At 49.4% G+C, this 26,423-nt stretch overlaps 2 protein-coding genes across 7 annotated transcripts in view; both read left to right on the plus strand.

The window, feature by feature from the left end:
- The window catches only part of SIK3 (SIK family kinase 3), a 127,823-nt gene extending 109,070 nt beyond the window's left edge, over positions 1-18,753 (plus strand). For 2 of the 4 annotated variants that reach the window (XM_011982084.1, XM_011982076.1), the window contains 8 exons: positions 22-107; positions 567-676; positions 2,370-2,709; positions 3,449-4,164; positions 13,324-13,487; positions 14,634-14,766; positions 15,682-15,852; positions 16,602-18,753. In XM_011982084.1, coding sequence (XP_011837474.1) covers positions 22-107; positions 567-676; positions 2,370-2,709; positions 3,449-4,164; positions 13,324-13,487; positions 14,634-14,766; positions 15,682-15,839 — 1,707 coding nt within the window. In that variant the 3' untranslated portion in view covers positions 15,840-15,852; positions 16,602-18,753. Of the gene's footprint in view, positions 1-21; positions 108-566; positions 677-2,369; positions 2,710-3,268; positions 4,165-13,323; positions 13,488-14,633; positions 14,767-15,681; positions 15,853-16,601 lie in introns of all 4 variants that reach the window. The other 2 variants (XM_011982060.1, XM_011982067.1) reach the window with 1 other exon arrangement.
- A 5,088-nt stretch (positions 18,754-23,841) lies between these two features.
- APOA1 (apolipoprotein A-I) lies at positions 23,842-26,027 on the plus strand. Of its 3 annotated transcripts, none has more exons than XM_011982032.1 (4): positions 23,842-24,186; positions 24,386-24,448; positions 24,621-24,777; positions 25,367-26,027. In XM_011982032.1, exons 2-4 carry the CDS (start codon positions 24,406-24,408, stop codon positions 25,968-25,970), a joined length of 804 nt encoding a protein of 267 aa, XP_011837422.1. In that variant the 5' UTR covers positions 23,842-24,186; positions 24,386-24,405; the 3' UTR covers positions 25,971-26,027. The 3 variants fall into 3 exon arrangements, with proteins under 3 accessions (XP_011837422.1, XP_011837431.1, XP_011837440.1); XM_011982041.1 differs by having other exon boundaries at positions 24,182-24,233; XM_011982050.1 differs by lacking the exon at positions 23,842-24,186 and adding an exon at positions 24,213-24,264.
- The last annotated feature ends 396 nt before the right edge of the window (positions 26,028-26,423 follow it).

Below are 26,423 nucleotides of genomic sequence, written 5' to 3' on the forward strand. Positions count from 1 at the left end.
CTTTCCCCATATATGTTTTAGGATTCTATCTGTCCTCCTCAGCCATCTCCACCTCTTCAGGCTGCATGTGAGAATCAGCCAGCCCTCCTCACCCACCAGCTCCAGAGGTATGAATCATTTTGTGTTGTGCCTAAGCCATTGTCTCCATAGCATGGTACCCTTGGCTTGACTCACTGGGAGATATGGACTGACTTGAGCATTCATCTTGCAAGAATCTATTTGAAAAGAAGAGAAACCAGTGTAAATTTCAGGAACCTTCTTGAAATCCCAACTTCCTGTGCCACTTCATTTCCTTAGCCCCATGAGCAAAGTAATCTGATATCTAATACAGGAGGCCAGACATAGGCCCACAATGAACTCTGCCATTTTGGCTGGGAAGTTTGGTCAAACAAGATGTAGACAGGTTTTAAATAGACTGTGGTGGATGGCTTATGTATATTTTTCCAACATGAAGGCTTATCAAAGTAAAAAAATAGTTTTCACTTATATATGTTATATGGCTGAAATGTAAGATTGTACTGTCACCTTAGGAAGCTTCTTTGTGTATCTCTTTTGTTATTTTTAAGGTTAAGGATTCAGCCTTCAAGCCCACCCCCCAACCACCCCAACAACCATCTCTTCAGGCAGCCCAGTAATAGTCCTCCCCCCATGAGCAGTGCCATGATCCAGCCTCACGGTGAGTGGAGAGGTTCCGACCAAACAGTTCATTATATGCCACATGGGAAAAAATGATGGTCTCAGTTTTGAGAACCATAAACCATTTGAAAGGCAGAATAACATAGTATTCAGGGGTATGGGCTCTAGAGCCAAGCTGCTTTGGTTTGCATCCTGGTTTCATCAGTTTCTTAGCTGTTAACCCTTGGGTAAGTTAACTTGACTTCTTGAATTAGTCCATTTTCACACTGCTATAAAGAACTGACTGAGACTAGGTAATTTATAAAGGAAAGAAGTTTAATTGACTCATATTTCCACGTGGCTGGGGAGGCCTCAGCAAACTTACAATCATGGCCGAAGGAGAAGCAAGGCTTGTCTTTCATGGTGGCAGGAGAGAGACTGCACAGGGGAAAGTGCCAGAAACTTATCAAACAACCAGCTCTCGAGAATTCCCTCATTATCATGAGAACAGCATGGAGGAAACCGCCCTGTGATCCAGTCACCTCCCACCAGGTCCCTCCTTTGACACTTGGGGACTATACTTCAAGATGAGATTTGGGTGGGTACACAGAGCCAAACCATATTACTTCTCAAATGTCCACTGAGGATAATTGTGGTACAGTATGTAGATATATGTAAAACACTTGGAACAGTCTCTGGCACAAAATAGTTCTCAATAAAGGTTAACTATTATTAGTGTTTTTAATAAAACCTCCAGCCCTACCAAATAAAAAGCAGCTACCAGAACCTTCCTTATAGTCACGCCTCCATTTGGCTGTCTGCTATGCACGTGGGCCCCTCTCTTGTGGGTGTATAGATGGGAGTGAAGATAAGTATACCGCGACTGTGAGTCTTCAGAGGTCAGGCGTCTTAGGATCTCTTGAGTAACACTCCCCAAGCTACGTCCCTAGTCAGTCTCCCTAGGATCCTTGAGAAGAGTCTGAATTGGCCTCTAGGCCCTTCCTACTTAAAGTGGGGTCCTCCAGCCACCAACATTGGGAGAAAAAGCAAGATCTCAGGTTGTATTCCAGACCTGTTAAGAGTTTTTTTGTTTTTTGTTTTTTGTTTTTTTGAGATGGGGTCTCACCCTGTCACCCAGGCTGGAGTGCAGTGGTGTGATCTTGGCTCACTGCAACCTCTGCCTCCGGGTTCAAATGATTCTCCTGCCTCAGCCTCCCAAGTAGCTGGGATTACAGGCGCCCGCCACCACACCCAGCTAATTTTTGTATTTTTAGTAGAGACGGGATTTCACCATGGTGGCCAGGCTGGTCTTGAACTCCTGACCTCAGGTGACCCACCCACCTTGGCCTCCCAAAGTGCTGGAATTACAGGCGTGAGCCACCACGCCCAGCCTAGAGTCTGCATTTTTAACCAGATGCCAGGCCATTTGTGTGCACGCGAAAGTTCAAGAAGCACTGCCTAGATCCGAGTTACCCCAAGAATAATCCATGGACCAGCTTTTAGGGGAACTTGTTGGAAACACAAATTCTTGGGGGCCCATCTGACCTACTGAATCAGAGTTTGAAACATAATTATATAGATAGGGCCCAGGAATCTTCTGTTTAACGAGTTCTCCAGACTTGTCTTGTGCACACTGCAGTTTGAGAAGCACTGTTTGAACTGGTATGTGGTTTGTGTATCCTCATTGGCTCTCATTACTCCTGGCTGGCTGGTGACCTGGGCACTTGGTCACTCTGAGGTTCCTTTCTCTCCAGGAGCTGCATCTTCCTCCCAGTTTCAAGGCTTACCTTCCCGCAGTGCAATCTTTCAGCAGCAGCCTGAGAACTCTTCCTCTCCTCCCAACGTGGCACTAACCTGCTTGGGTATGCAGCAGCCTGCTCAGTCACAGCAGGTCACCATCCAAGTCCAAGAGCCTGCTGACATGCTCAGCAACATGCCAGGTACAGCTGCAGGCTCCAGTGGGCGGGGCATCTCCATCAGCCCCAGTGCCAGTCAGATGCAGATGCAGCACCGTACGAACCTGATGGCCACCCTCAGCTATGGGCACCGTCCCTTGTCCAAGCAGCTGAGTGCTGACAGTGCAGAGGCTCACAGGTAAGACCGCCTAACGTCACCCAGCCATCTATGCATGGATCCAGGTGGGAGGAAGCCCCTTAGCAGAGTGAAAGGAAAGGAGGGAAGGAGAATAGGCCTGACTAGGCTGTGCTCTTGTTTCGCGCCTTCTAAAATCAGGATGGTGGGTGTGGGATGAACTTGTCTGCTTTTTATTGACCCAGGGTTAAAATTCTAATGAGGCTGAGGTGGAAAATGGGAAAGCTACCTTACTATTGCTTGCAAAGAAGAAAATGGCCTATTAGAGGAATGTATAAAAATGTCAGTTCCCCTTTTCTTGAAGGGAACATCTTGAAGTTGCTTCCTTCGAGATGAGCTAGATCTATTACCCACGCAGTGCCCTCAGTCCCTTGGAGGTTACTGGACAAGCCAATAATGGAATAAATAGGGACAATGCATACATTTGCCACTTCTCTGTCACACCACAGTTCTCTGTACCAGTGGGTTCTCCCTACTGAGGAGGAGGAGGAGGGGCTGTTCCCTGGGAAGTCTAGGACTTGTTACATGGATGTCTGGTACTCACTCCCTTTTGTGTCTGCAGCTTGAACGTGAATCGGTTCTCCCCTGCTAACTACGACCAGGCGCATTTACACCCCCATCTGTTTTCGGACCAGTCCCGGGGTTCCCCCAGCAGCTACAGCCCTTCAACAGGAGTGGGGTTCTCTCCAACCCAAGCCCTGAAAGTCCCTCCACTTGACCAGTTCCCCACCTTCCCTCCCAGTGCACATCAGCAGCCGCCACACTATACCACATCGGCACTACAGCAGGCCCTGCTGTCTCCCACACCGCCAGACTATGCAAGACACCAGCAGGTACCCCACATCCTTCAAGGACTGCTGTCTCCCCGACATTCGCTCACCGGCCACTCGGACATCCGGCTGCCCCCAGCAGAGTTTGCACAGCTCATTAAAAGGCAGCAGCAACAACGGCAGCAGCAGCAGCAGCAGCAACAGCAGCAACAGCAAGAATACCAGGAACTGTTCAGGCACATGAACCAAGGGGATGCGGGGAGTCTGGCCCCCAGCCTTGCGGGACAGAGCATGACAGAGCGCCAGGCTTTATCCTATCAAAATGCTGACTCTTATCACCATCACACCAGCCCCCAGCATCTGCTACAAATCAGGGCACAAGAATGTATCTCACAGGCTTCCTCAGCAACCCCGCCCCACGGGTATGCTCATCAGCCGGCACTGATGCATTCAGAGAGCATGGAGGAGGACTGCTCGTGTGAGGGGGCCAAGGACGGCTTCCCAGACAGTAAGAGTTCAAGTACATTGACCAAAGGTTGCCATGACAGCCCTTTGCTCTTGAGTACCGGTGGACCTGGGGACCCTGAATCTTTGCTAGGAACTGTGAGTCATGCCCAGGAATTGGGGATACATCCCTATGGTCATCAGCCGACTGTTGCATTCAGTAAAAATAAGGTGTCCAGCAGAGGTAAGTGTCTCCTCACAGTGAAAGTCCTGGGCCAGTCTGCCCTCATCCACTGACTCAGCAATGTTACCTTTTTTCAGCTGGTATTCTGTGTTCCTAAGAACAGAATTTCTGAGAAGAGCTTCAGGACCTTCTTGGGGAGAAGCATGTAGGAAGTGGGCATTGGTGGGCGAGGGCTCCATTTTCAAAATCAAAGGACCGTGACACAAAATTAGCACTTAGTCAATAAGATAGATGATCTGTTACCCTTAGTCATACCCCAGTTTCCTGGAGCCCAGACATTCTTGACTGCCATCAAAAGAGCTAACTTTAACTTTGCAATAGAAAAAAGTCAGCCAAACATAATTTAGTGTAAGTAGTGCGGGAACAAGAGTCAAAGCACCTTAATTCTGCTCTTGCAGCTATCATGTATGTGATAACTTTGTCATTTAAACCCTCTGATTCTGATTTTCCTCATCTGTGAAGAAGGTGCGGAGGAACAATGGAGTATCTTAGAGTATCTGTGGAGATGAAAACATGTATATATGTTTGTTTCTATGTAATGTTTGTGTGAGAGAGAGAAAGAGGCACATTCAGATGATCTGAAGCGTATGATTTCAGTGCATAAATGTGAGGTATTATTACTCTGGTTGTTTTATTAGTGAGCTAAATGTGGAATATTACAGCATCATAAGGGGCCCTATTATTTCATTTTGTACCACTTTATAATTAATGAGGATATTCATTCTCATTCTGAAGGAGATCAGGATTACACTCAGTAAGTTATACTTAGAAAATATAGTTCTGTTAGCATCATAGCATTCATCCTAGACAAAACCAGGAATCTTGCAATTTACCACTCCTCACCATTGCCGTCCAAAGGAATAAAAAGCCATTTATCTGTAAACCGTACAACCCTGAGACTGAGCAGTTTCTTCCATCCTTCCCTCCCCGGAACTACCTGCGTCTCCTGCCCTGTCCTTTAAAGGCAATGCTGAAAACTCAGCTCCAAGGGGAATTCGGTCCTGCGGCACAGAGCAGTAGAGAAGGCCTTGCTGTAAAGTGGTTTCTGTGAAAAAGCCTTGGTGGTGCCAGGTTATACTTACTATGCACTCTTAGGGAGGGAACTGTTGCCTGAAATGCCAATTCAAGCCTGACCTTTTGAACAGGTGGGTGTCATCCAGCTCAGAGGCTGGCCCCAGTGAGATGTATTGTGTCCACCTATGGCTGCTGTAGTCTTAGTGGACATAGGAGGGTGGGAGCTTTCAGAACCAGGTCATAGGTGGAATGGTTAACAGACCTGAGGGTATTTAGGATTGGGAGGAAAAACTAAGAGAAACACCACACATGTTAGTTGGAAGAAGGGATCAGATTTTTCTGGGTTCATATTACGGGGCAGAACCAAGATCAAGATAGAAGTTGCGGCCGGGCGCGGTGTCTCAAGCCTGTAATCCCAGCACTTTGGGAGGCCGAGGCGGGCACATCACGAGGTCAGGAGATCGAGACCATCCTGGCTAACACGGTGAAACCCCGTCTCTACTAAAAAATACCAAAAAAACTAGCCGGGCAAGGTGGCGGGCACCTGTAGTCCCAGCTAGTCGGGAGGCTGAGGCAGAAGAATGGCGTAAACCCGGGAGGTGGAGCTTGCAGTGAGCTGAGATCCGGCCACTGCACTCCAGCTTGGGCGACAGAGCGAGACTCCGTCTCAAAAAAAAAAAAGTTGTTGCAGCAAATTTCAGCTCATCCTATGGAAGAGCTTTATAAGAACTCTCCAGAATAGGCTGCCTTAGCAGCCTGGGAGCTTTCTAACAGAGGTGGGATCATGGTATGGGGATGTTGTGGAAAAGATTCCCCTGCAAATGGAAGCTTCCAGCACACTATAGTTGGCATGAAAAGGAGATGAGCTCACATTTCTTTTTTTTTTTTTGAGATGGAGTCTCACTGTGTCGCCCAGGCTGGAGTGCAGTGGCACGATCTCGGCTCACTGCAAGCTCCTCCCAGGTTCACGCCATTCTCCTGCCTCAGCCTCCCGAGTAGCTGGGACTACAGGCGCCCACCACCACGCCCGGCTAATTTTTTGTATTTTTAGTAGAGACGGGGTTTCACCGTGTTAGCCAGGATGGTCTCGATCTCCTGACCTTGTGATCCGCCCACCTCAGCCTCCAAAAGTGCTGGGATTACAGACGTGAGCCACGGCACGGCCAAGCTCAACATTTCTATTGTGCCTTCCATGTGCCAGTCACCAAATGCTGTTCACATACAGATTCATTTAATCCTCACAACAACCGTACAACCCTAGAATAACCAACTCTTATTCCCATTTACCAGTGTAACAGCAGAGGCACAGAGATTAAGTAATTTGTCCCCAAAGTCAAGAGGTATCGAGTGGCAGCTGAACATAAGAGTACTAACACTAGCTGTCACTGACAAGAGAGATGCTCACTGAGCAAGTCCCGGGTGTGCAGGGCACTGAGGAAGGAGCACAGCTACAGCAAACAGTGCTTCTGCCCTCCACCCCTGCCCCAGCCTGGGTCACCGTGTACTTTCAATACTTCTTGAAATGTTTTTCTTCAAAAATTATTTTCTCTAGTTTCTCTTTACCTTCCTTCCTGTGTGACTTCAATGTATAGAAAGTCTGGAGAGCATAATTCCCCATTGTCCCCTGATTGTCAGAGGACCCCTTCTTCGGCAGGCATGCTAGTCTGTTGAGTACCCACTGTTGGTGCAAGTGCTGTGGGCACACCAGAGGAGGGAAAGATTAGTTCAATCCAAGGAATGAGGTAGGTTTCCAGCAATAAGTAGCTTGTGGGTTGGGTCCTGGTGGATGAAGAAGGTTTGCCATTTGGATCTAGAGGAGAAGCAAGAGAAAAGAACAATGGGTGAGACTGTCTAAAGGAATTTTTCCAAGGACGGCAGCAGGCTTGGTTGGTTTGAAGTACAGTGTACATGAAGGCATTAGTAGAAGCTAAGGACAGAGGTTTTCTAAAATGCATCGTCTAGATTAAGCTGTACCATGAAAAAAACTCAAGTTTCTTCTTCCTTTTTTTTTTTTTTTTAAGGCAGAGTCTCACACTGTTGCCCATGCTGGAGTTCAGTGGCGCCATCTTGGCTCACTGCAACCTCCACCTCCTGGGTTCAAGCTATTCTCCTGCTTCAGCCTCCTGAGTAGCCAGGATTATAGGCGTGCACCACCACGCCCGGCTAACTTTTTTTGTAGAGACGGGGTTTCACCATGTTGGCCAGGCTGGTCTTGAACTCCTGACCTCAAGTGATCCACCCACCTCAGCCTCACAAAGTGCTGGGATTACAGGCATGAACCACCATGCCTGGCCTTCAAGTTTCTTTTGAAAACTTCAGAGCTTACATTTTTACTTTACCGAAAAAATCATCAGATAATTTACTGTTCACTTTTGTCATGAAAGGCTTATAATGCTGTGCCCCCACCGCCCTGCAGGCAAGTGGGAGAGCTTACTCTTCTCAGCCATTCTGGCCAGGAAGGAATGCCTGCTGTTTCTTTTAATGGTCTCCATCTCAACTGTGTTGCACAAGACTCTACTGTAGGTGCTGTGCGAATGCAGAGATGAAAGGATAAAGAACCTGTCCTCAGGGAGCTTCTACTCTACCGGGGGATGTAAAACAAGCTCATAAACAGCTTTGCTATGAAGTGCTAGGTACTGAGTGCTACAAGAAGTATCATTAAGAAGAGCAGAGCTAGTGTGATCTTCTTAGCATTTCTTAAGGGTAGATGAACAGGGATTGTTGGTGTTATTTAGTTACCTTTTGAGCCAGGGTCTTGCTCTGTCACCTAGGCTAGAGTGCAGTGGTACAACCACGGTTCACTGCAGCCTCGACTTCCTGGGCTCAAGCAATCCTCCCACCTCAGCTTCCTGAGCAGCTGGGACTACAGGTGTGTGCTACTACACCCAGCTAATTTTTTCTTTCCCTTTGGTAGAGATGGGGTCTTGCTATGTTGCTGGGGCTGATCTTGAACTCCTGGGCTCAAAGAATCCTCCCCTCCCTCCTCGGCCTCCCAAAATGCTGGGATTACAGGCACGAGCCACCACACCCAGCCATGTTGGTATTAGTAAAGGAAAATTAGATGCCATCGTATTAGTGTCCATGGTTACCTATTTCCTTGATGGCGATTTGCCACCAGCCAGTATGAGGCCAGGCACTGTGAGAGCACTGAGCAGGCAGCATGCCAAAGGTTTGGAGAAGTGTCAGATTTCACATGCCCCATGCTGTCTGTAATCTCCCTGCCTGCCACCCTAGGAGGAAAAACAAGGTTTGTCTTCTATACTGGTACATACACTTGATTTTTTTGACTTTGCAAATAAATACAGCAGCATAATCAGTCTACACCATGAGATTACCAACTGGAACTCACAAAGAAAACCACATCCTCTTCTCTGAGCTCAGTCAGCCTCAGCATTATTACTCAGGCCTCATAGAGCAGTAAAATGCTGACAGAGTCAGAGGAGTTACCCCAGAGCCTTTAAGGGGAGTACGCAGGCACATCATTGCTCCCATTTTCTCTCAAAACCCAGTAAGTGAGTAAGGACGAGTCAACATTGACAGATTCAATAGAGAATTGTGCAAGTTGCCCCAAAGTTCCCCGGGCAGGTGAGTGGTGTGCATTGTGTCCGTTTGTGCATTTTCCCCCTGTGTGATCGGACGATCATCCCACCTCTGCACTCTCTTAGCTTTAGTTTGATAAATTCGAGCATGTAACTCTGGGGAACCGTCTTTCCTCCATGATTTCTATGTCCTTTGGTAGCTGCTGAATTGGCATAAAGGGTTGTCAAAGATTTGATCCTCAATCTCATGTTCCTTGGGCAGTGAGTTAGTCTGTTTATACCCCCCAAAATGGTCAATAGGGTCTCATTCATGGAGTGTCACAAAGGACTTCTAAACTCAGGGTCCGCATTCTTAACCAAAAATCAGACTTGACTTACTTGGTCTTTTACAGTTGATTAAAGACTCTTTTACATGTGTTGTCTTTTTGAGCCCCCAAACAACCCTCATTTTTCAGATCAGGAACCTTGAGGAGAAGCTGAAAGATTTGCCAACACTTGTGTACTTTCCTGGTGAGGGAGCTGGGTCCTGACTTCAAGTTTTCTGATCCCCTGGTCATATATTTTTTCCTTTATACCTCTTTGCCCACTCTGTACCCTCCAAGCACAGCTGCCAAGTGAAAGATGCTAGCTTCCATGTCTTTGACCTACTGATGATACTGAAACTTGAGCATTCAGAACCCTGGTATATCCCCTGACTCCTATTAATGCTCTTTTTCATCTGGTTTTTAACTCACATTTGTCTGTCCTGAATCAGAGGCTTCTCTTGGAAATTAAAGTTTCCCCGAGTCATTTGTTCATTTACATATGGGTAAATTGTCCCTCATAATTCTGCAAGCAGGGTTCTGTAATTAAATCTATTTCCTTGTTTGTTTTTGTCAGCTGACTCAGTACGCCCTTATGCACTCAGAAATAACATTTCTAAGCTGAAAAAAATCATGCCAGACTTTATTGAGCTTTTACAATGCAGTAACCTCTATGAAGCACTCCACACCCATTGAGTCAGTCCTGTTGTACAGATAACGAAGACCCAGCAGAGCGGGATAATTCACCCAAGCTCCCGCTCCTCAGGAAGCCGCGAAGCCAGGATTTACGGCCAAGTCTTCCTGACCCCAGAGCTTGCGCTTATGACCCTTGTGCTCAATTCCAGCTTGGCTGAGGGATGAGCTCTGGGAAGACCCCCCACATGGTTTGTCAGGCAGTCGCTTGTTCTGTCTTGGTGCCTACAGGCATCAGACCTGAAGGTGGGGAAGAGAGCGGACAAGGCAGAGCGCAAAGGTGAGTGGTGGGTGTTTTGGTTTGCAGAGGCCCCATTCTCAGGAATGAAAACAAGTTCTGAGAGAGGGAGGGAAAAGACCCTTAAAAGACACGGCAAACAAACCAAAACACTGAGGCCTCCAGAAGAGGCAGGAAGGCTCCAACCAGGACTGTATACATTGTGTTAGCTTTGCTGTTTCCTCATGGTTAGTAATGATCTTTTAAAAATCTTTAAACAGGAGAGCACTCATGTTTGTCCTTGCAGAGAGCAAAGAGATGCAACTGATGAGATTTGCATCCAACTATATAATTAGGCTTAAAGGAAAAAAGCACCCCAAGGAATTGAGTAGATGATGTTAGCTATCAAAGAAGACAATATAGGTTTTTGAAAAAGAAAGAAGCGGCTGCTTGCATTGCTTCTTGGCAAAGCAGACAGAATCATCATTTCCTCACTCCTACACAACCATGTTGCACCACTTCCTGCCAGTGGTTTTTGGTTGGCCCTGGCACGAACATGCAAGCCGTGCCCACTGAGAGGAATTGGGCAGAGTGGGTAGGACGGGCGGGCTAATCCCACAGAGCAAGTCCTGGTGTCCTTTCTTTTTTTTTTTTTTTTTTTGAGACGGGAGTCTCCTCTGTCGCCCAGGCTGGAGTGCAGTGGAGTGCAGTGGCGTGATCTCAGCTCACTGCAAGCTCCGCCTCCCAGGTTCACGCCATTCTCCTGCCTCAGCCTCCCGAGTAACTGGGACTACAGGCGCCCGCCACCACGCCCGGCTAATTTTTTGTATTTTTAGTAGAGATGGGGTTTCACCGTGTTAGCCAGGATGGTCTCGATCTCCTGACCTCATGATCCACCCGCCTCGGCCTCCCAAAGTATTGGGATTACAGGCGTGAGCCACTGCGCCCGGCCATCCTGGTGTAGGTTTTCTTTCATCATCTTCTCTCTGCTGGTTTTAGCTTGCTGTAGCAAAAGAGTTGGCTTCTGGCTGTTCCTTTTACCTCTTTGCTCAGAGAACTTTCAAAAGATTTCTCACTTGCCATCATCTTTGGTAGTTGGGAAACTCCCTTCTCCTCTGATTTTCTCCAGAATGTCTTGCATTACTAGCAATGTGCATGTCAGTTAGCTTCCCTCCCACTCCATCCTGCCTCTGCCCCTAAGTCCAAGCCTAACCTTAATCATTATAGAAAACCATTTAAATACAGAGACCTGAAATCCTTTACCCAACAGTCAAGAAGTATGCTTTGCTTTCATTATTCAAATAGATCATTGGAATGGCACAGTTAGCATTAGAGCTGTGTTTGCTATTAAGAGTTTTTTTTTTTTTTTTTTAAACTTAGTCCCACCGAGAGTCAGTTCATCCAAGATAAGCTCAGTAGTTTCCAAGAAGCATTAACTCAGAACACCAACCAAGCAAATACAACTTATTTTCAAGTCCCAGGCTTTTAAAGACTGAAGTCAGAAGTGCTACCAGGAGGATCCTGTCAACATAGGTGTGGCTTTGATAGTCTTCTTGACTATCCTTGATCAAGAAAAAGTACTCATTCCTCTTTCTCTCCAATTCTAATCTATAGAGTTGTATGCTGTAACAGGATAGTAGCCCATATTAAGACAGCATTTATTTTTATTATTCTTTTTTGAGATAGAGTCTCACTCTGTTGCCCAGGCTGGAGTGCAGTGGCATGGTCTTGGCTCACTGCAATCTCTGCCTTTTGAGTTTAAGCAATTCTCCTGCCTCAGTCTCCTGAGTAACTGGGACTACAGGTGCACACCACCACACCCGGCTAATTTTTGTATTTTTAGTAGAGGCAGGGTTTTGCCCTGTTGGCCAGGCTGGTCTCGAACTCCTGACCTCAAGTGATCCACCTGCCCCGGCCTCCGAAAGTGCTGGGATTATACACTCCCGGCCTAAAGAGCATTTACTGACATCAGTGAAAGAGATCATAATGGGTATAGGACAGTGTTCTAGAACACTGAAGGTTCACAGACACACATGAGATATAGTTCTTGCCTGCAAAGAATGTATAGTCTAATGTGAATGATTAAGTACATAATTGAACATGGTACCAAGGATAATGTTAGAGCAATCAGACACAAAGTCTTTTGAAGTTTAAAGGAAGAAATGATCTATTTCTGTTTGAAAGGAAAAGTTTAATGAAGACAATAGCATTTGATATGAACATAGAATGATGAGTTGCTTTGGATTGGCAGGAATGGAGGCAGAAGAATCAGTTATTTGCAGATAGAAGGAACAATGAGAGCAAATGCATAGAATTGTGCATAGACGGGGGACAGTTAAGTGGTCCCATTTGACTAGAGCTTAGCATGTGTGGAGAGGGGATTATGAGACACTGATTGGAAGACAGCTGGGGGCAGTGTTGTAAAACAAAAGTGGACTACAGAATGGTTGGTCTCTGTCGGGTAGTAATGAGGGATTGGTTATGAGTCTAGCAAAATAATCCAGGAAAGAGGTAATCAGGTTTCCATGAGATTGGCAACAAAGGGATTGAAGTGACCAGCATTGCAGAGGTAGATTCAGTACCAGGAGTAAGGAATCAATAGTGGCCCCAAGAGCTTATGCCTGGAAGATTTGGAAAATGAGGCATCAATACAACAATGTCTGAAGGAGTAGTAGGTTATGGGGGAAGTGGATGGGTTTGGAACTGGACATGGTAAGTGCTACATGCTGGCTAGATATCCAAGGAAAGATACCTAGTAAGTAGCTGGAAGTATGGATCTGGGGCTTAAAGGAGCACTTCAGTAATTCTTTACATAAAGACAGTACAGCCATGAAAACAGATGATGTTGCCAAAGTAAGTATGGGGAGAGAGAAGGTCAAGGACAAAAATGTGGAGAGTACTTGCTCAGAAAGGGTAGAGGGGCCATCAAAGGAGTCAGAAGCAGCAGTTACAAAAGTAGAAAGAGGAGAGGAGCAGTGTGGTACACTGAGGTCACCGGGGGAGGAGAGAGGAGGCAGCCGCAGAACAGACGCATCCTCCCAGGCTAGAGCGTCCTGAAAGCTCTGAGAGTAATTCTCATGTGCATCTAGGTTTGAGAACAGATCACTGTTAATTCAACAGAGAAATGAAAGAAGAGAAGGTTCAGTGGGGTCCAGCCATGCCCTGTTATGTGGGATTTTTTTCCCTAAGGGTGTGGCCCCCTCCCCTACAGCTCATCTTTTGGAGGGCTGGTCCAGGCTCCTCTCAGCCGTGACCACCGGCTGAGGATTAGCAGTTAGTGTACACGGTCTCCTCAGCCTTGCCCATTGTCCCTTGCAAGACATTTCTTGGATGGGAGTTTGCAGTGCTGGGAGAAGTTCCGCCCCACTGACTCTATTCTGCTGTGTCTCCTCAGAGCCTGTCATAGGGAACTGCATGGATAGAAGTTCTCCAGGACAAGCAGTGGAGCTGCCGGATCACAATGGGCTTGGGTACCCAGCACGCCCTTCTGTCCATGAGCACCACAGGCCCCGGGCCCTCCAGAGACACCACACGATCCAGAACAGCGACGATGCTTATGTATGTTGGTCCCTCCTGCTGCGCAGAGGTGGATCCTCCCAGTCCCAGCCTTGAAACAGAGCATAGTGATGTGGGGTAGCCTCTCTTGGCCGCTCTCCTCGGTCGGCATCCAGACTTTCTGGAAACTGTGGGGAGCATTTCTTTTCTTCGTCTTTTTTTTTTTTTTTTTTTTTTTTTTTAGACGGGGTCTCACTCTGTCGCCCAGGCCGGAGGACAGTGGCGCAATCTCAGCTCACTACAACTTCCACCTCCCTGGTTCAAGTGAATTTTGTGCCTCAGCCTCCTGAGCAGCTGGGACTACAGGTGCCTGCCACCACACCTGGCTAATTTTTGTGTTTTTAGTAGGTATGGGGTTTTACCATATTGGCCAGGCTGGTCTCGAACTCTTGGCCTCAAGTGATCCGCCCGCCTTGAGAGCATTTCTTTGAGTCACCCTAACAGACCAAACCTTAATTCAAGTAGAATCTGTGCTCCAAATTTTAGACCAAAGAATCAGAAATAGTTGCCATCTGTTCCCTGTAGTTTTGATTATTAAACCTCTTCTTAGTCTAAACTCAGGCCCCAGCAAATAAGCCCATAAGCTTCTGGTTATTTTTCAGCAGCTACATTGAGCTTACTCAGATCAGGGGAACTGGTGGGCCTCAGCAGTTTTGTTTTGTGGCTATTCAAATGTAAACCAATTAAAATTAAAAACAATTAAAAATTCAGTTCCTCAGTCACACTTTAAGTGCTCAGTAGCCAGTTGTGGCTACTGGTTACCATATTGGACAGGACAGAGAGAGAACATTTCCAGCACTGCAGAGTGTGACTGGATCGTGCTGTTCCTAAGACAAAGTCCCAGTGGAGATGGGGAGAGGTCGGAAACCCGGTTTTAGAAAGCCATATAGGTGTCAAGGTGTCCCCACCAGCTGAGATTTGCCACATCTGCACCACCCTCACCACCCTACAGGGGAAAGCCAGGCAGCTTCCCACACTGCGGCTGTGGAGCGCCCCCTTTGGGTGGTGCTGTAGAGGAGGGAGGCTGGAGCGGGGCCCCAGGCTGTCTTTTGCCTGGGCTCCTTCAGAAGAACCAGCTGTCTTTAGGGGTTGCCTGAGAGTGGTGCCTTCTCTGGTGTGCTTATTTCTTCTCTTAACTGTTTTCTGCAGGTACAGCTGGATAACTTGCCAGGAATGAGTCTCGTGGCTGGGAAAGCACTTAGCTCTGCGCGGATGTCGGATGCAGTTCTCAGTCAGTCTTCGCTCATGGGCAGCCAGCAGTTTCAGGATGGGGAAAGTGAGGGTGAGGAGCCTTATGCATGGGGCGCTCCAGAGAAGTTCCTGGAGGGGCCTCCCTCCATCTTCCGTGACTGCTCCCCTCTTCGGTAGGAAGAGCTCATGGAGAGGTAGAGCCACAACATCCCACACGTTCTGGACACAGCCCCTTTCCCCACTGGTCTTCCCTGAGTGCGGGTGTGTAAAGGAGGTGTGGCTTCTGGCCAGATGGCACAGGGCTCTCCCATTCCTGTCTCATCTCTGTGATGATACGCCTTCAATCACTTTTTCCGGTTCTGCTTAGACGGCATCAGGTCCTAATGGCACATTTTTGGCTCTCCTTGGAGCCAGTTGAGGGAGGGTGTCATAACAAATAATAGGCATAGGCCTTGGGCAGGACAGGTCTGCCATCAGTCCCAAGGCTGTCCTTTTCAGGCTCTGCAGGCGAGGCACTTGGCTTTCTGGACCCCGAGATCCTCATCTATAAAGTGGCAAAAACGACAAAGCCTTTATCCTACATCATGCTCTGAGGGCTGCCTGGCTTAGTGAGTATGAAGTGCTTAGCACAATGTCTGGAACACAGACAGTGCCAGGAATGGGTACCTGCAGGCAGTAAAATTATTGTCCCTTTCACCGTTTAAGAGGTGGTCCTTTCTGAAGGAGTCCTCTATCTTCTCTCACACTACAGTAGTTGATCTTACCTAAGGATGGGAAAGGGTAAAGGAAAAGAGCAAAAACGGAACAGGCAGAGAATACAGGAAGAATCTTGGCCCCCGCCCATCATCACTCAACACCTTGAGGGCCTGCTGTGAGCTAGAATTCAGGGCTGGGAGTCAGGCTGTGGGATGCTCAGATAGGTTGCCTTCGATTCCTCCTCTGTCTCCCCCTTGCTCTCCTAGCCCCCCAGTTCCCTGCCAACCTCATGTTCTTTTTGGTCTTGCAGAATGTGGGGCAAGCCTGGGAGGTCATGAACACCCAGACCTGAGTGATGGCAGCCAGCATTTAAACTCCTCTTGCTATCCGTCTACGTGTATTACAGACATTCTGCTCAGCTACAAGCACCCCGAAGTCTCCTTCAGCATGGAGCAGGCAGGCGTGTAACAAGAAACAGAGAGTGAGTGTCACCCTGGCCAGGGCCAAACCAGCCCTGTGGCCCAGTGCCCGCTCCCGATCCCATCGGGAGCTTCAGCGCGTGTGTTGTGGTGGCCAGTGCAGTCGACAGTGCCACGCCTCCCCTCGAGGCCTTCACAGTTTCTTGCTTTGCATTAACTACCCTGCTAGTTTTAGGGCATGAGGTAGGGGTGGAGGTGTGCAGAAGAAATGCTAAAGACAGTCTCTTGGTTCGGTTATGGGGAATAAGACACAAGACCCGCCTCGTGTTATAGGTGCTGTAGCCTTTATAGAGACAGCAGTGAGCTACGGCTCCAGAGGGTGGAGGTGACCTCCGGCCAGCGTAATAAGGAAAGGAGGAAGTCCTTAAATTCAGTCTAAAAGACAAAACCTGGCAGGAAAACATGTCCAGCCATATTTTTTAAGGCCGTACAGAAGCAAGTGGCAGGATATTCCAGACCAGGGAAATGTGTGATGAGAGGCCCATGGTAGAAAGAATGGGGAAACTGGCTCGTTCGGCTGGAGTAATGCAGAGAGTACACAGCAGGCACCATGGGTTGTATCTGGAAAATCTCTGACAGAAGAGGCCTGATGAAAGGGAAGCCACTTGGCAAATCCACATCAGAGCCTCAGTATGGCAAACTGCCTGAACACCTGAGGAAAAGCGAACCCGCTGCATTTTTTTAAAAGTTTTAAATGGAATATTTGAGTCTCTTTTCGAACTAATTCTTCTCTGTGTCTGCTTTATTCCAGGTTTTGTGTACAGCTTGGGAATGAAAAGGTTGATCGTAAACCCACAGTATCTTGCAGCATTGCGCCAAATCGCTCTTGTGTTTCTCTCCACCCAAAATATCACAGCTCCTTTCCTCACATTTGGTTCAGCCGTGTGCTGTTCTTTTGGGTTCTGAGAGGGTTTTGCCATGTTTGCTTGTATGACCAAGTCACCAAGGAAATAAACAGGAAGGAAATCCATGTTCTTCATCTTTTGTGACAGTATATTTGAGTTGGTGGTTTTTTTGTTGTGTTTGGGGGTTTGTGTTTTGTTTTGTTTTTGGTATGTTTTCTTCTGGAGGTCATTTACTTTCTTCTTTTTCTTCCTTTTTTTCCTCTCGTTCCTTTTTTGAGACAGGAGAGCAAAGCAGTTAGAGTTCAGAGGCCAGGGGCCTCAGGGCCACTCCCTCCCTAGCCTTCATCAGCAGAGCACCCTCCATCCCCCTGCATTGCTCTTCCCCAAAAGCAAATACTAAAGGATGCCATCCTCTGGAATCCTAATGGCAGGCAAAGGGAGAGAGGAAGGGTGACGGCTTCTGGCACTTAGAGAACAAAAAGAACAAAAAAAGAGAAACCCCCAAGCCTGGAACCCAGAGAGGTCTTTACTGCTGGGATCCACGGAAAACATGTCTGTCCCAGCCAAGATCATATGACGAGTTTAGCACGGAGGCTGAAGTGACCTGGCATAGATGGTTTGCCAGTTAGAATGTCTCAATTTGAGCCTTTGCTTTTGGTGGAAACTCAGCTCCCCTCTTGTAACCTGGAAAGTTGGTTGCCTTTATCATCCTGCTGGTTTTATCTATGGACTGAACACCCGACAGCGGTGCGCTATGCTTTCTGTGACATCTTTCATTCTCATTTTATATTGTGCTATAAAAAGGATTGTTTCTCCATATATATAAGTGTATATATATAATATATATATTATATGTGTGTATATATATTATATATATATATATATATGCTCTCCCCTTTCAGCCTCTTTGTCACAGGCAAGAAGTGTAGTAGGTTGCCTTGGGCCCTGCCTCTCTCCTAACCCCCTCTTCCCCACTGGGCACCCTCAGCCCCTATATTTTAATTCTTGATCATGTAGAAATTGTTTTTGGTAAATGTTGATATTATTGTTATTATCATTATTAATAAAGAGAAAAGGAATTTTTGTTTAAATGAGAAATGTTTAACCAGATTCTGTTCTATTTGAATTGTGACTTGCACCTTTTGTTCAAAGTATTTCCTTTAGGCATTGTAATTGTGAACAGCTCTTACTTGTGCCAGTGACAGATGCAGTGGTCTCCTTTCCCCAGCTGAAGCAGTGCATACGCAATAGCTATTGTTTGTGTTATCTTTATTTCTCTTCATTGTTAGAAACCAAAGTCTTCTCTGCCGGCTGGGGCTGAGAGAGGGTCTGGGTTATCTCCCTCTGATCTTCAAAACAAGAGAGAGACCTTGAATACTCTGACTCTCCACCCTTGTTTTTTCTGGGAAAGCAAAACAAGAGGTCCTGAGTCCCCTCCTAGTCTTTCATCCTGAATTTGCACAGAGGAAAGCGGGTGCCCGGCATGGCCATCCTGATGTTGCTGGCAGGATCTCCATGCACCTTGTCCTTCTCCACTGATACTGGCAGCTCGGCTCCTGGACCCAATATCCCTTGAGTGGAATTCTGCAGTGCAAGAGCCCTTCCTGGGAGCTGTCCCATGTTTCCATGGTCCCAGTCTCCCCCCCCCACTTGGTGGGGTCACCAACTACTCACCAGAAGGGGGCTTACCAAGAAAGCCCTAAAAGCTGTTGACTTATCTGCTCTTGTTCCAGCTCTTATTCCCCCAACCTGCCCTACCACCACCACGTGCTCAGCCTGATCTGTTTACATGGTACTGTATGTATGGGAGAGCAGACTGCACCCTCCAGCAACACCAGAAGAAAGCCAGTGAGCCTACTAACCGTGCCATCTTGCAAACTACACTTTAAAAAAAAAACAACTCATTGCTTTGTATTGTAGTAACCAATATGCGCAGTATATGTTGAATGTATATGAACATACTTTCCTATTTCTGTTCTTTGAAAACGTCAGAAGTATTTTTTTTCTTTCTCATTTTATGTTGAACTAAAAAGGATTAAAAAAAATCTGCAGACTCAAGTTGCTAAGACCTTTTGTCCTTCCTTTTGTCCTTTTGTGAGGCACTTACTTACAACTTGGTTACTTAGTTGGACAGTAGGAGGTTGTGTAGATAGAAGCCTGATTGTGTTCTTAGGCTGATCGATTATTTGCCTGTGGTTTGGAGTCTAGTTAGGAGAAGCCTCAGGTAAGTGGGAGCTGGAGCAGTGGAGGCTGGAGAGGTCTGCCAGGCTTAGGGTGGGGCTTTGAGTGATTCATGATCTCATCTCACCCTTATGAAACTCACATTCTCTAGAAGCCTGAACTCTGCTTCACACTGTGTCCCTGGGCACCCAGCTCAGACTCTGCCCCATCAGAAGGGAGCATTTGAATTTGCCGGGCCAGGTGGAAAACAGCTTCCTTGAAAGGGCACTTTTGAAGAGTATAGGGAAGGATCCTCAAAGAGTGGACACAGGCTGGACCCTTCATGACGTGACCTCCATTGGCCGAATGAAAGGACAGCCAAATAAGTATTTGGAAAGAAAGGGAGGGGCCAGGCGTGGCTCACGCCTGTAAATCCAGTACTTTTGGAGGCCGAGGCGGGTGGATCACCCGAGGTCAGGAGTTCGAGACCAGCCTGGCCAATGTGGCGAAATCCCGTCTTTACTAAAAATACAAAAATTAGCCAGGTGTAGTGGCGGGCACCGGTAGTCCCAGCTACTCGGGATGCTGAGGCAGAAGAATGGCTCAAACCCAGGAGGCAGAGGTTGCTGCAGCAAGCCAAGATTGCACCACTACACTCCAGCCTGGGTGACAGCAGGATACTCCATCTCAAAAAAAAAAAAAAAAAAAAAGGCAGGGCAGGGGTGGGATTTTCCTATAGTTTTCCCCTTTATCCATACGTGAACTTCCAAGGGCAGGATAGAGTTTCCAGCAAGTTTCCAGGCATGGCTAAGAGACAGGTGGTTGAAGGCTTCTATGAAGAAAGCTTACTGAAGCTGGAAACACCATCTGAGTTCACAGAAGGAAGAATGAGAGGTGGGAATTTAGAAAGCCTTCCAAACTGGGCATGGTGTCGCGCCTGTAACCCCAGCTGCTCAGGAGACTGAGGCAGGAGAATGACGTAAGCCCAGGAGTTCGAGTCCAGCCTGGGCAACATAGCAAGACCTCACCTCTATAAAAAATAAACTTAACCAGGCTTAGTGGCAGATGCTTGTAGTCCCAGCTGCTCAGGAGGCTGAGGCTGAAGGATCATGTGAGCCCAGGAGTTTGAGGCTGCAGTGAGCCATGATCGCACCACTGCATTCCTGGAAAGAAAAGAAAGACTTGTGTCTGTGGAGGGGCTAGAAAGTTGCTGCAGGGCCATTTAGAGAAGAAAACAGCCTTCTCAAGAAGGGTCTTCTAAAACTCCTGAGTCTGTGTATGCTCTCAGGGAGGACTAGGTGAGTCTCTGGAACCAAACAGTGATAATACCCAGATCCCTTCCAGCAAATTGTAGCACCTGTTGTAATAGATGCCACTCCCTCCTAAAATCAGCCAGGGTGCCTTTGGACCAGAGGGAGGGTGAGCTTTTGGAGGAAGCAGGGCACTGGCTCCTGGATACAGACTGGAGAGCTCAGCTCCAGAAAACAGGAGCCGTGCTGACAGAAAACCATGTAGAGCATGATTTTCTTTCTGACTTTGTGCCAGCCTCACCCCACACCAACTGCAAAGATCAAGAATTCACAGGGCTACTGTGCTTCCCTCCTGCTGATCAAAGATGAGCTCTGTCCTGGCCTTAGTCTTTTCTAAGCAGGAGGGCAGGAGAGAATCTTGCATAGTTGGCTGCAGTGCCCCACCCACGGGTCTAACTTGGGGCTGCAGCAAAATTGCCAAATAGTGGGGGTGGGGGTCCTGTCTCCCCTGCTCAGTCGGCACCTCCCCTCCCTAACTCTCATTCTGGCTGACACCACATGCTCCCAGAAGAAATGTTCTGAGCAGGGGCTGGTATGAGACTGCCTCCCCTCCCAGGACCCACTCCTCCCTATGACCAGGCTGGTGACCCTCCCTTTAGCATGCCAGTGCCATTCACTGAGCAAATAGGTGCCAGACCTAGCAGGGGACAGAGTCCTCCCGATACAGACGGACCAGTATGCTGGGACATAAATTGTGAAAGGAGTTGCTAATCTTTCTGTGCAAAATCCACTCCTGCAGTCACTGCCAACACTTCCACACATGTCAGGGCATCCAGGGCCAAGACTTGGTAACCCTGTTCAGGAGCAGTCGCTCTGGAGGCTCCCAAGATGAGGGAGAGAAGTGGGTGGAAACAGAGGCCTACTTTGTGGGCCCCGCAGCCACTGAACAGTCCAACCCATGGCCACTGAGCGCCTTGAACAATGCCTGGCTGGACCCTGAGTTTGAGTGTGTCATCAACCCAGTTTGTTGTTGTGAGTTTTTCCATCAGCTCTGTCCAGAAAGACTTCCTTCCTTTCCAAAACATTAGTAAAGGGGCCTTGGACGAGTTTAAGCCAAATACCTTGCAATAAAATGGAGTAGCCACCCTGGTGAATAAGTATATTTAAAAAAGGAAACTGCCTGCTTGGTAAGATGCTGCTCAACAGCACCCCCTATCCTGACGCCTTGCAGTCCCGGAGCCAGGAAACTGAGAAGTCCCTGATCAGACTGCAAAGGCTGCAGGCTCCACAAGGGTGCAAGGCCACCCTCAAAAAACTAGAAGCCAGGCCTCCCGATTCCCACCCCTGCCAGTGCTACATAGCTAACAGCTGAAGGATGCAGGGCAGCTCTGAGCTGCAGTTTTCCCACAGGCAAAAATCACAAGGGTAAAATCTGGCCTCCAGCCTTATAGGGACATTCTAAGTTGTGAAAGTGCTTTGGCCACTAAAGAACTGTGCAAATGTTAAATACTAGGTTTAGCCATAACAATCTTTTTAGTAACAAACCAAAGAGAAGGGTCAAACACTGGCAAGTATCTTGGAGTCCAACCAGGAAGCTTTTGAGGTTCCCCCATGCGCTGACTGGGGCAAACTCTACCCTCCAAAAGAAAAGATGCTCTCTTGGCCCAAGACACCTGTGAGCTGTCCCAGCAGGGGACCAGCCACCTTCCCAATTTCTAAAGCTACAGACAGCTGGGATGTCCAAGTAGGCAGTCCAGGCTGACGGCTCACCAAGGCCACCTCCCTGTCTACACAGTCCCACAGACATCTGGGACCCCTTCAGTCCTGGGAAAGACCCATATCTCAGCAACTGCAAGTTAAGATCAAGCAGAGAAATGTGGGATTGCTGCCTTCACGCCTGCTGCAGAAGCTGAGGTCTCAGGTCTGATACAGCAAGTGTAGTGGGAATAAGGGAATACAATACCAGAAACTGGGATTCTAGAAAACACAATAGTTACTGTTTACTAAGTGCGAGGTACCTTTCTAACAGTTTTGCATATATGTTCAAATTTCATGCTTAAAACGATACAAATTTATTACCTTACAGTTAGGGAGGACAGAAGTCCAAAATGGGTCACACTGGGCTAAAATCATGGTGCCAGCAGAGCTGTGCTCCTTCTGGAGGCTACAGGGGAAATTCCTTTGCCTTCTCCAGCTTCTAGGGAAGGGCTGGCCATGCCCCTCAGCTCATGGCCCCCTTCCAGCAGTCACATGAGTCTGACCTCCGCTGCCATCCTCACATCTCCTTCTCTGACTCTGAGGCCCCGCCTCCCTCTTGTACTAAGGACCCCTGTGATGACAATGGGCCCACCTGGAGAATCCAGGCCAACCACCCCATCTCCAGGTCCTTAATCACACTGGCAAAATCTTTTTTTGCCATGGAAGGTAGCAAAGCCACAGGTTCCAGGGATGAGTATGTGGACATCTTTGGGGAGCATTATTCTGCTTGCCACACAGTAACCCCTGCTGTAACTCTGGGCGATGGCATGTTCTATCATTATCTTCAATCAGAAACTGATGTGTGGGGAGGTGACGCATCACAACTCATCCAGGGTCACACAGCTAGTAAGTGGCACAGCTGGGATTCAAACCTAAGGTTTTCTGGCTCCAGAATCTTCTCTGAAGTGAAAGGCATGAGGCCGACCACTCCCTGATCTGGTAAACAGAGATGTCAGGCTGGTTTGTAGTGTTAGGGAGTTTCCTGGGGTGATGGTACAGGGTACATTTCTGCCCTGCATCCTAAGTCCAGAGACTGGGTTCTAGGTCCAGTCTTGCGTCTAACTCCCTGAGAGATGAGAGCCTTTGGGCAAAGTCCCTCCGTGCTCTTCAGTCTGTTCATCTGTGAGATGGTGGCGTGGGAAGGGGCTGGAGTGATCTCACAGTTCTTCTCAGCCTGCATCATGGGCTCTAGGACTCAGGTCCTGTCAGTAACCTGCTGGGGGAGGTCTGGGCCTTCCAGGAGAAACCTGACAAGATGATGTTGCAAACACGAACGGACACACTGCACTTTACATTCACAGGCTGTCTCAGGGGCCTCCAAAAACCCTGACCATTCTTGCCCCATTTTGCAGATAAAAAACTGAGGCTCAGAGAGATTACAGGAACTGTAATCTCCTGGAACTCCTGGAACTGAGGCTCCAGCAAGATGGAGGCCAAGTGAAATGAGAAAGGTGGTCTCCTGCCACTTCCTTACCCGAGGGTCTTCTCCCCACACCAGGGCTTCCCGAGGGCTGAGATCCAGTCTCACCTGTGCGTGATCAAATGTAAGTGTGAACAATGCGGAGGGAGACGTCTTCAATCTAAGGGGCTTCAATTCTGTAATGTAATTCTGAGATTATGCCCTTTTTTTGTTCAAGTCTTTCCTTTTTGAAGTGATGGTCTTTACAATATCTTTACAAGACAGAATTAAAAGTTGGCAGCTCTGAATTAGTCTCAAGAGTGTTTTGATGCAAGAGGTCTCTGAAACCTCAGTCTGGGAGCCACGGAGTGCTCTCCCCTCTCCCCAGGTTTACCAGTTTGGGAGGCTTGGAGAGAGGCCTGGAGGACCTGCTGGGGACTAAAGAAGCGCACTGGTGGGAGGACAGGACGGGGGGAAGGGGAAGGGGAGTGAAGTAGTCTCCCTGGAATGCAGGATGGTGGGGGAGGAGGTCTCCTGGGTGGAGGAGTCCCAGCGTCCCTCCACCCCCTCCTCTGCCAACACAATGGACAATGGCAACCGCCCACACACTCCCATGGAGGGGAAGGGATGAGTGCAGGGAACCCCGACCCCACCCCAGGGACCTGCAAGCCTGCAGACACTCCCCTCCCGCCCCCACTGAACCCTTGACCCCTGTCCTGCAGCCCCCGCAGCTTGCTGTTTGCCCACTCTATTTGCCCAGCCCCAAGGACAGAGCTGATCCTTGAACTCTTAAGTTCCACATTGCCAGGACCAGTGAGCAGCAACAGGGCTGGGGCTGGGCTTATCTGCCTCCCAGCCCAGCCCCTGGCTGGAGACATAAATAGGCCCCGCAAGGACTGGCTGCTTAGAGACTGCGAGAAGGAGGTGAGTCCTGCTCCCTGCCCCGGGTGACTCTGGCTCCCCAGCTCGAGGTTCAGGCCCTGCTCCAGGCCGGGCCTCTGGGTACCTGCGGTCTTCTCCCACTCCGTGCCCCTTCTCCTCACCTTGCTGCAATGAGTGGGGGAGCACGGGGCTTCTGCATGCTAGAGGCCCCCCACTCAACCAGGCCCTTCTTCTCCTCCAGGTCCCCCACGGCCCTTCAGGATGAAAGCTACGGTGCTGACCTTGGCCGTGCTCTTCCTGACGGGTAGGTGTCCCCCAGCCTAGGGAGCCAAACATTGGGGGGCTTTGTCCCCAAACCCCTGTGGCCCACCCTCCTGGGCAGAGGCAACGCCCTCTCCCCCACCTCCAAGCTTGGCCTTTCGGCTCAGATCTCAGCCCACAGCTGGCCTGATCTGGGTCTCCCCTCCCACCCTCAGGGAGCCAGGCTCGGCATTTCTGGCAGCAAGATGAACCCCCACAGACCCCCTGGGATCGAGTGAAGGACCTGGTCACTGTGTACGTGGAAGCACTCAAAGACAGCGGCAAAGACTATGTGTCCCAGTTTGAAGGCTCCGCCTTGGGAAAACAGCTAAAGTAAGGACCCAGCCTGGGGTTGAGGGCAGGGGCAGGGGGCAGAGGCCTGTGGGAAGATGTTGAAGCCAGACTGGCCGAGTCCTCACCTACTATCTGATGAGCTGGGTCCCACAGATGGTCTGGATGGAGAAACCGGAATGGGATCCCCATGCAGGGTCACAGCCCATGCCCCCTTGCAAAGGACAGACCAGGGCTGCCCGATCTGTGATCACAGTGCCACATTGTGCCTGCAAGTGTAGCAGACCCCTTTCCCTTCTTCACCACCTCCTCTGCCCCTGCCCAGCAAGAGTGTGGGCTGTCTTCGGAGAGGCGAATGTGCTGGAGGCATAGAAGCGAGGTCCTTCAAGGGCCCACTTTGGAGACCAACGTAACTGGGCACCAGTCCCAGCTCTGTCTCCTTCTTAGCTCCTCTCTGTGCCTCGGTCCAGCTGCACAAAGGGGCATGGCCTGGCGGGGCAGGGGTTTTGGTTGAGCGTGTACTGGAAACGCTAGGCCACTGCACCTCCGCGGACAGGTGTTGCCCAGGGCTCACCCCGGTAGGCTGGGGCGCTGGGAGGCCAGCCCTCAACCCTTCTGTCTCACGCCCCAGCCTAAAGCTCCTGGACAACTGGGACAGCGTGACCTCCACCGTCAGCAAGCTGCGCGAACAGCTCGGCCCGGTGACCCAGGAGTTCTGGGATAACCTGGAAAAGGAGACAGAGGGCCTGAGGCAGGAGATGAGCAAGGATCTGGAGGAGGTGAAGGCCAAGGTGCAGCCCTACCTGGACGACTTCCAGAAGAAGTGGCAGGAGGAGATGGAGCTCTACCGCCAGAAGGTGGAGCCGCTGCGCGCGGAGCTCCACGAGGGCACGCGCCAGAAGCTGCACGAGCTGCACGAGAAACTGAGCCCGCTGGGGGAGGAGGTGCGCGACCGCGCGCGCGCCCACGTGGACGCGCTGCGCACGCATCTGGCCCCCTACAGCGATGAGCTGCGCCAGCGCCTGGCCGCGCGCCTTGAGGCGCTCAAGGAGAACGGCGGCGCCCGCCTGGCGGAGTACCACGCGAAGGCCAGCGAGCATCTGAGCACGCTCAGCGAGAAGGCCAAGCCCGCGCTCGAGGACCTCCGCCAGGGCCTGCTGCCCGTGCTGGAGAGCTTCAAGGTCAGCTTCCTGAGCGCTCTCGAGGAGTACACTAAGAAGCTCAGCACCCAGTGAGGCGCCCGCCGCCGCCCCCCTTCCCGGTGCTCAGAATAAACGTTTCCGAAGTGGGAAGCCGCTTCTTTCTTTTGGGAGAATAGAGGGGGGTGCGGGGACATCGGGGGAGCCCGGATGGGGCCTTTGGCCCTGGAGCAGGGACTTCCAGCCGGAGTTCAACAACTCCGTGCCCCGACTGGGCGTCTTAGGGCCAAGATCGACGTTGGAGGACCTGCTGGACGCCTGGCTGCTTACGAGTGAGGGAGTAGAGTCTGCCTTACCAAGGCTCAAGTAGAAAGGAAGTCACAGTGGACCAGGCAAAGCCACAGACAATCCAAGGCCAGCTGCCCTGAAAGGGACTCAGACAAGGCCTGCAGCCCTGTCTGGGGCAGGACAGGAAACAGGGTTGCTTTAGTTGGGAGCAGTGGGTTCCCTGTCCCCAGAGGTGTTCCGTACAGAGCCTTCTCCAGCCCA

This window comes from Mandrillus leucophaeus, unplaced genomic scaffold (genome assembly GCF_000951045.1).
Source record: "Mandrillus leucophaeus isolate KB7577 unplaced genomic scaffold, Mleu.le_1.0 Scaffold1052, whole genome shotgun sequence".
NCBI classification, from domain to species: Eukaryota; Metazoa; Chordata; class Mammalia; order Primates; family Cercopithecidae; genus Mandrillus; species Mandrillus leucophaeus.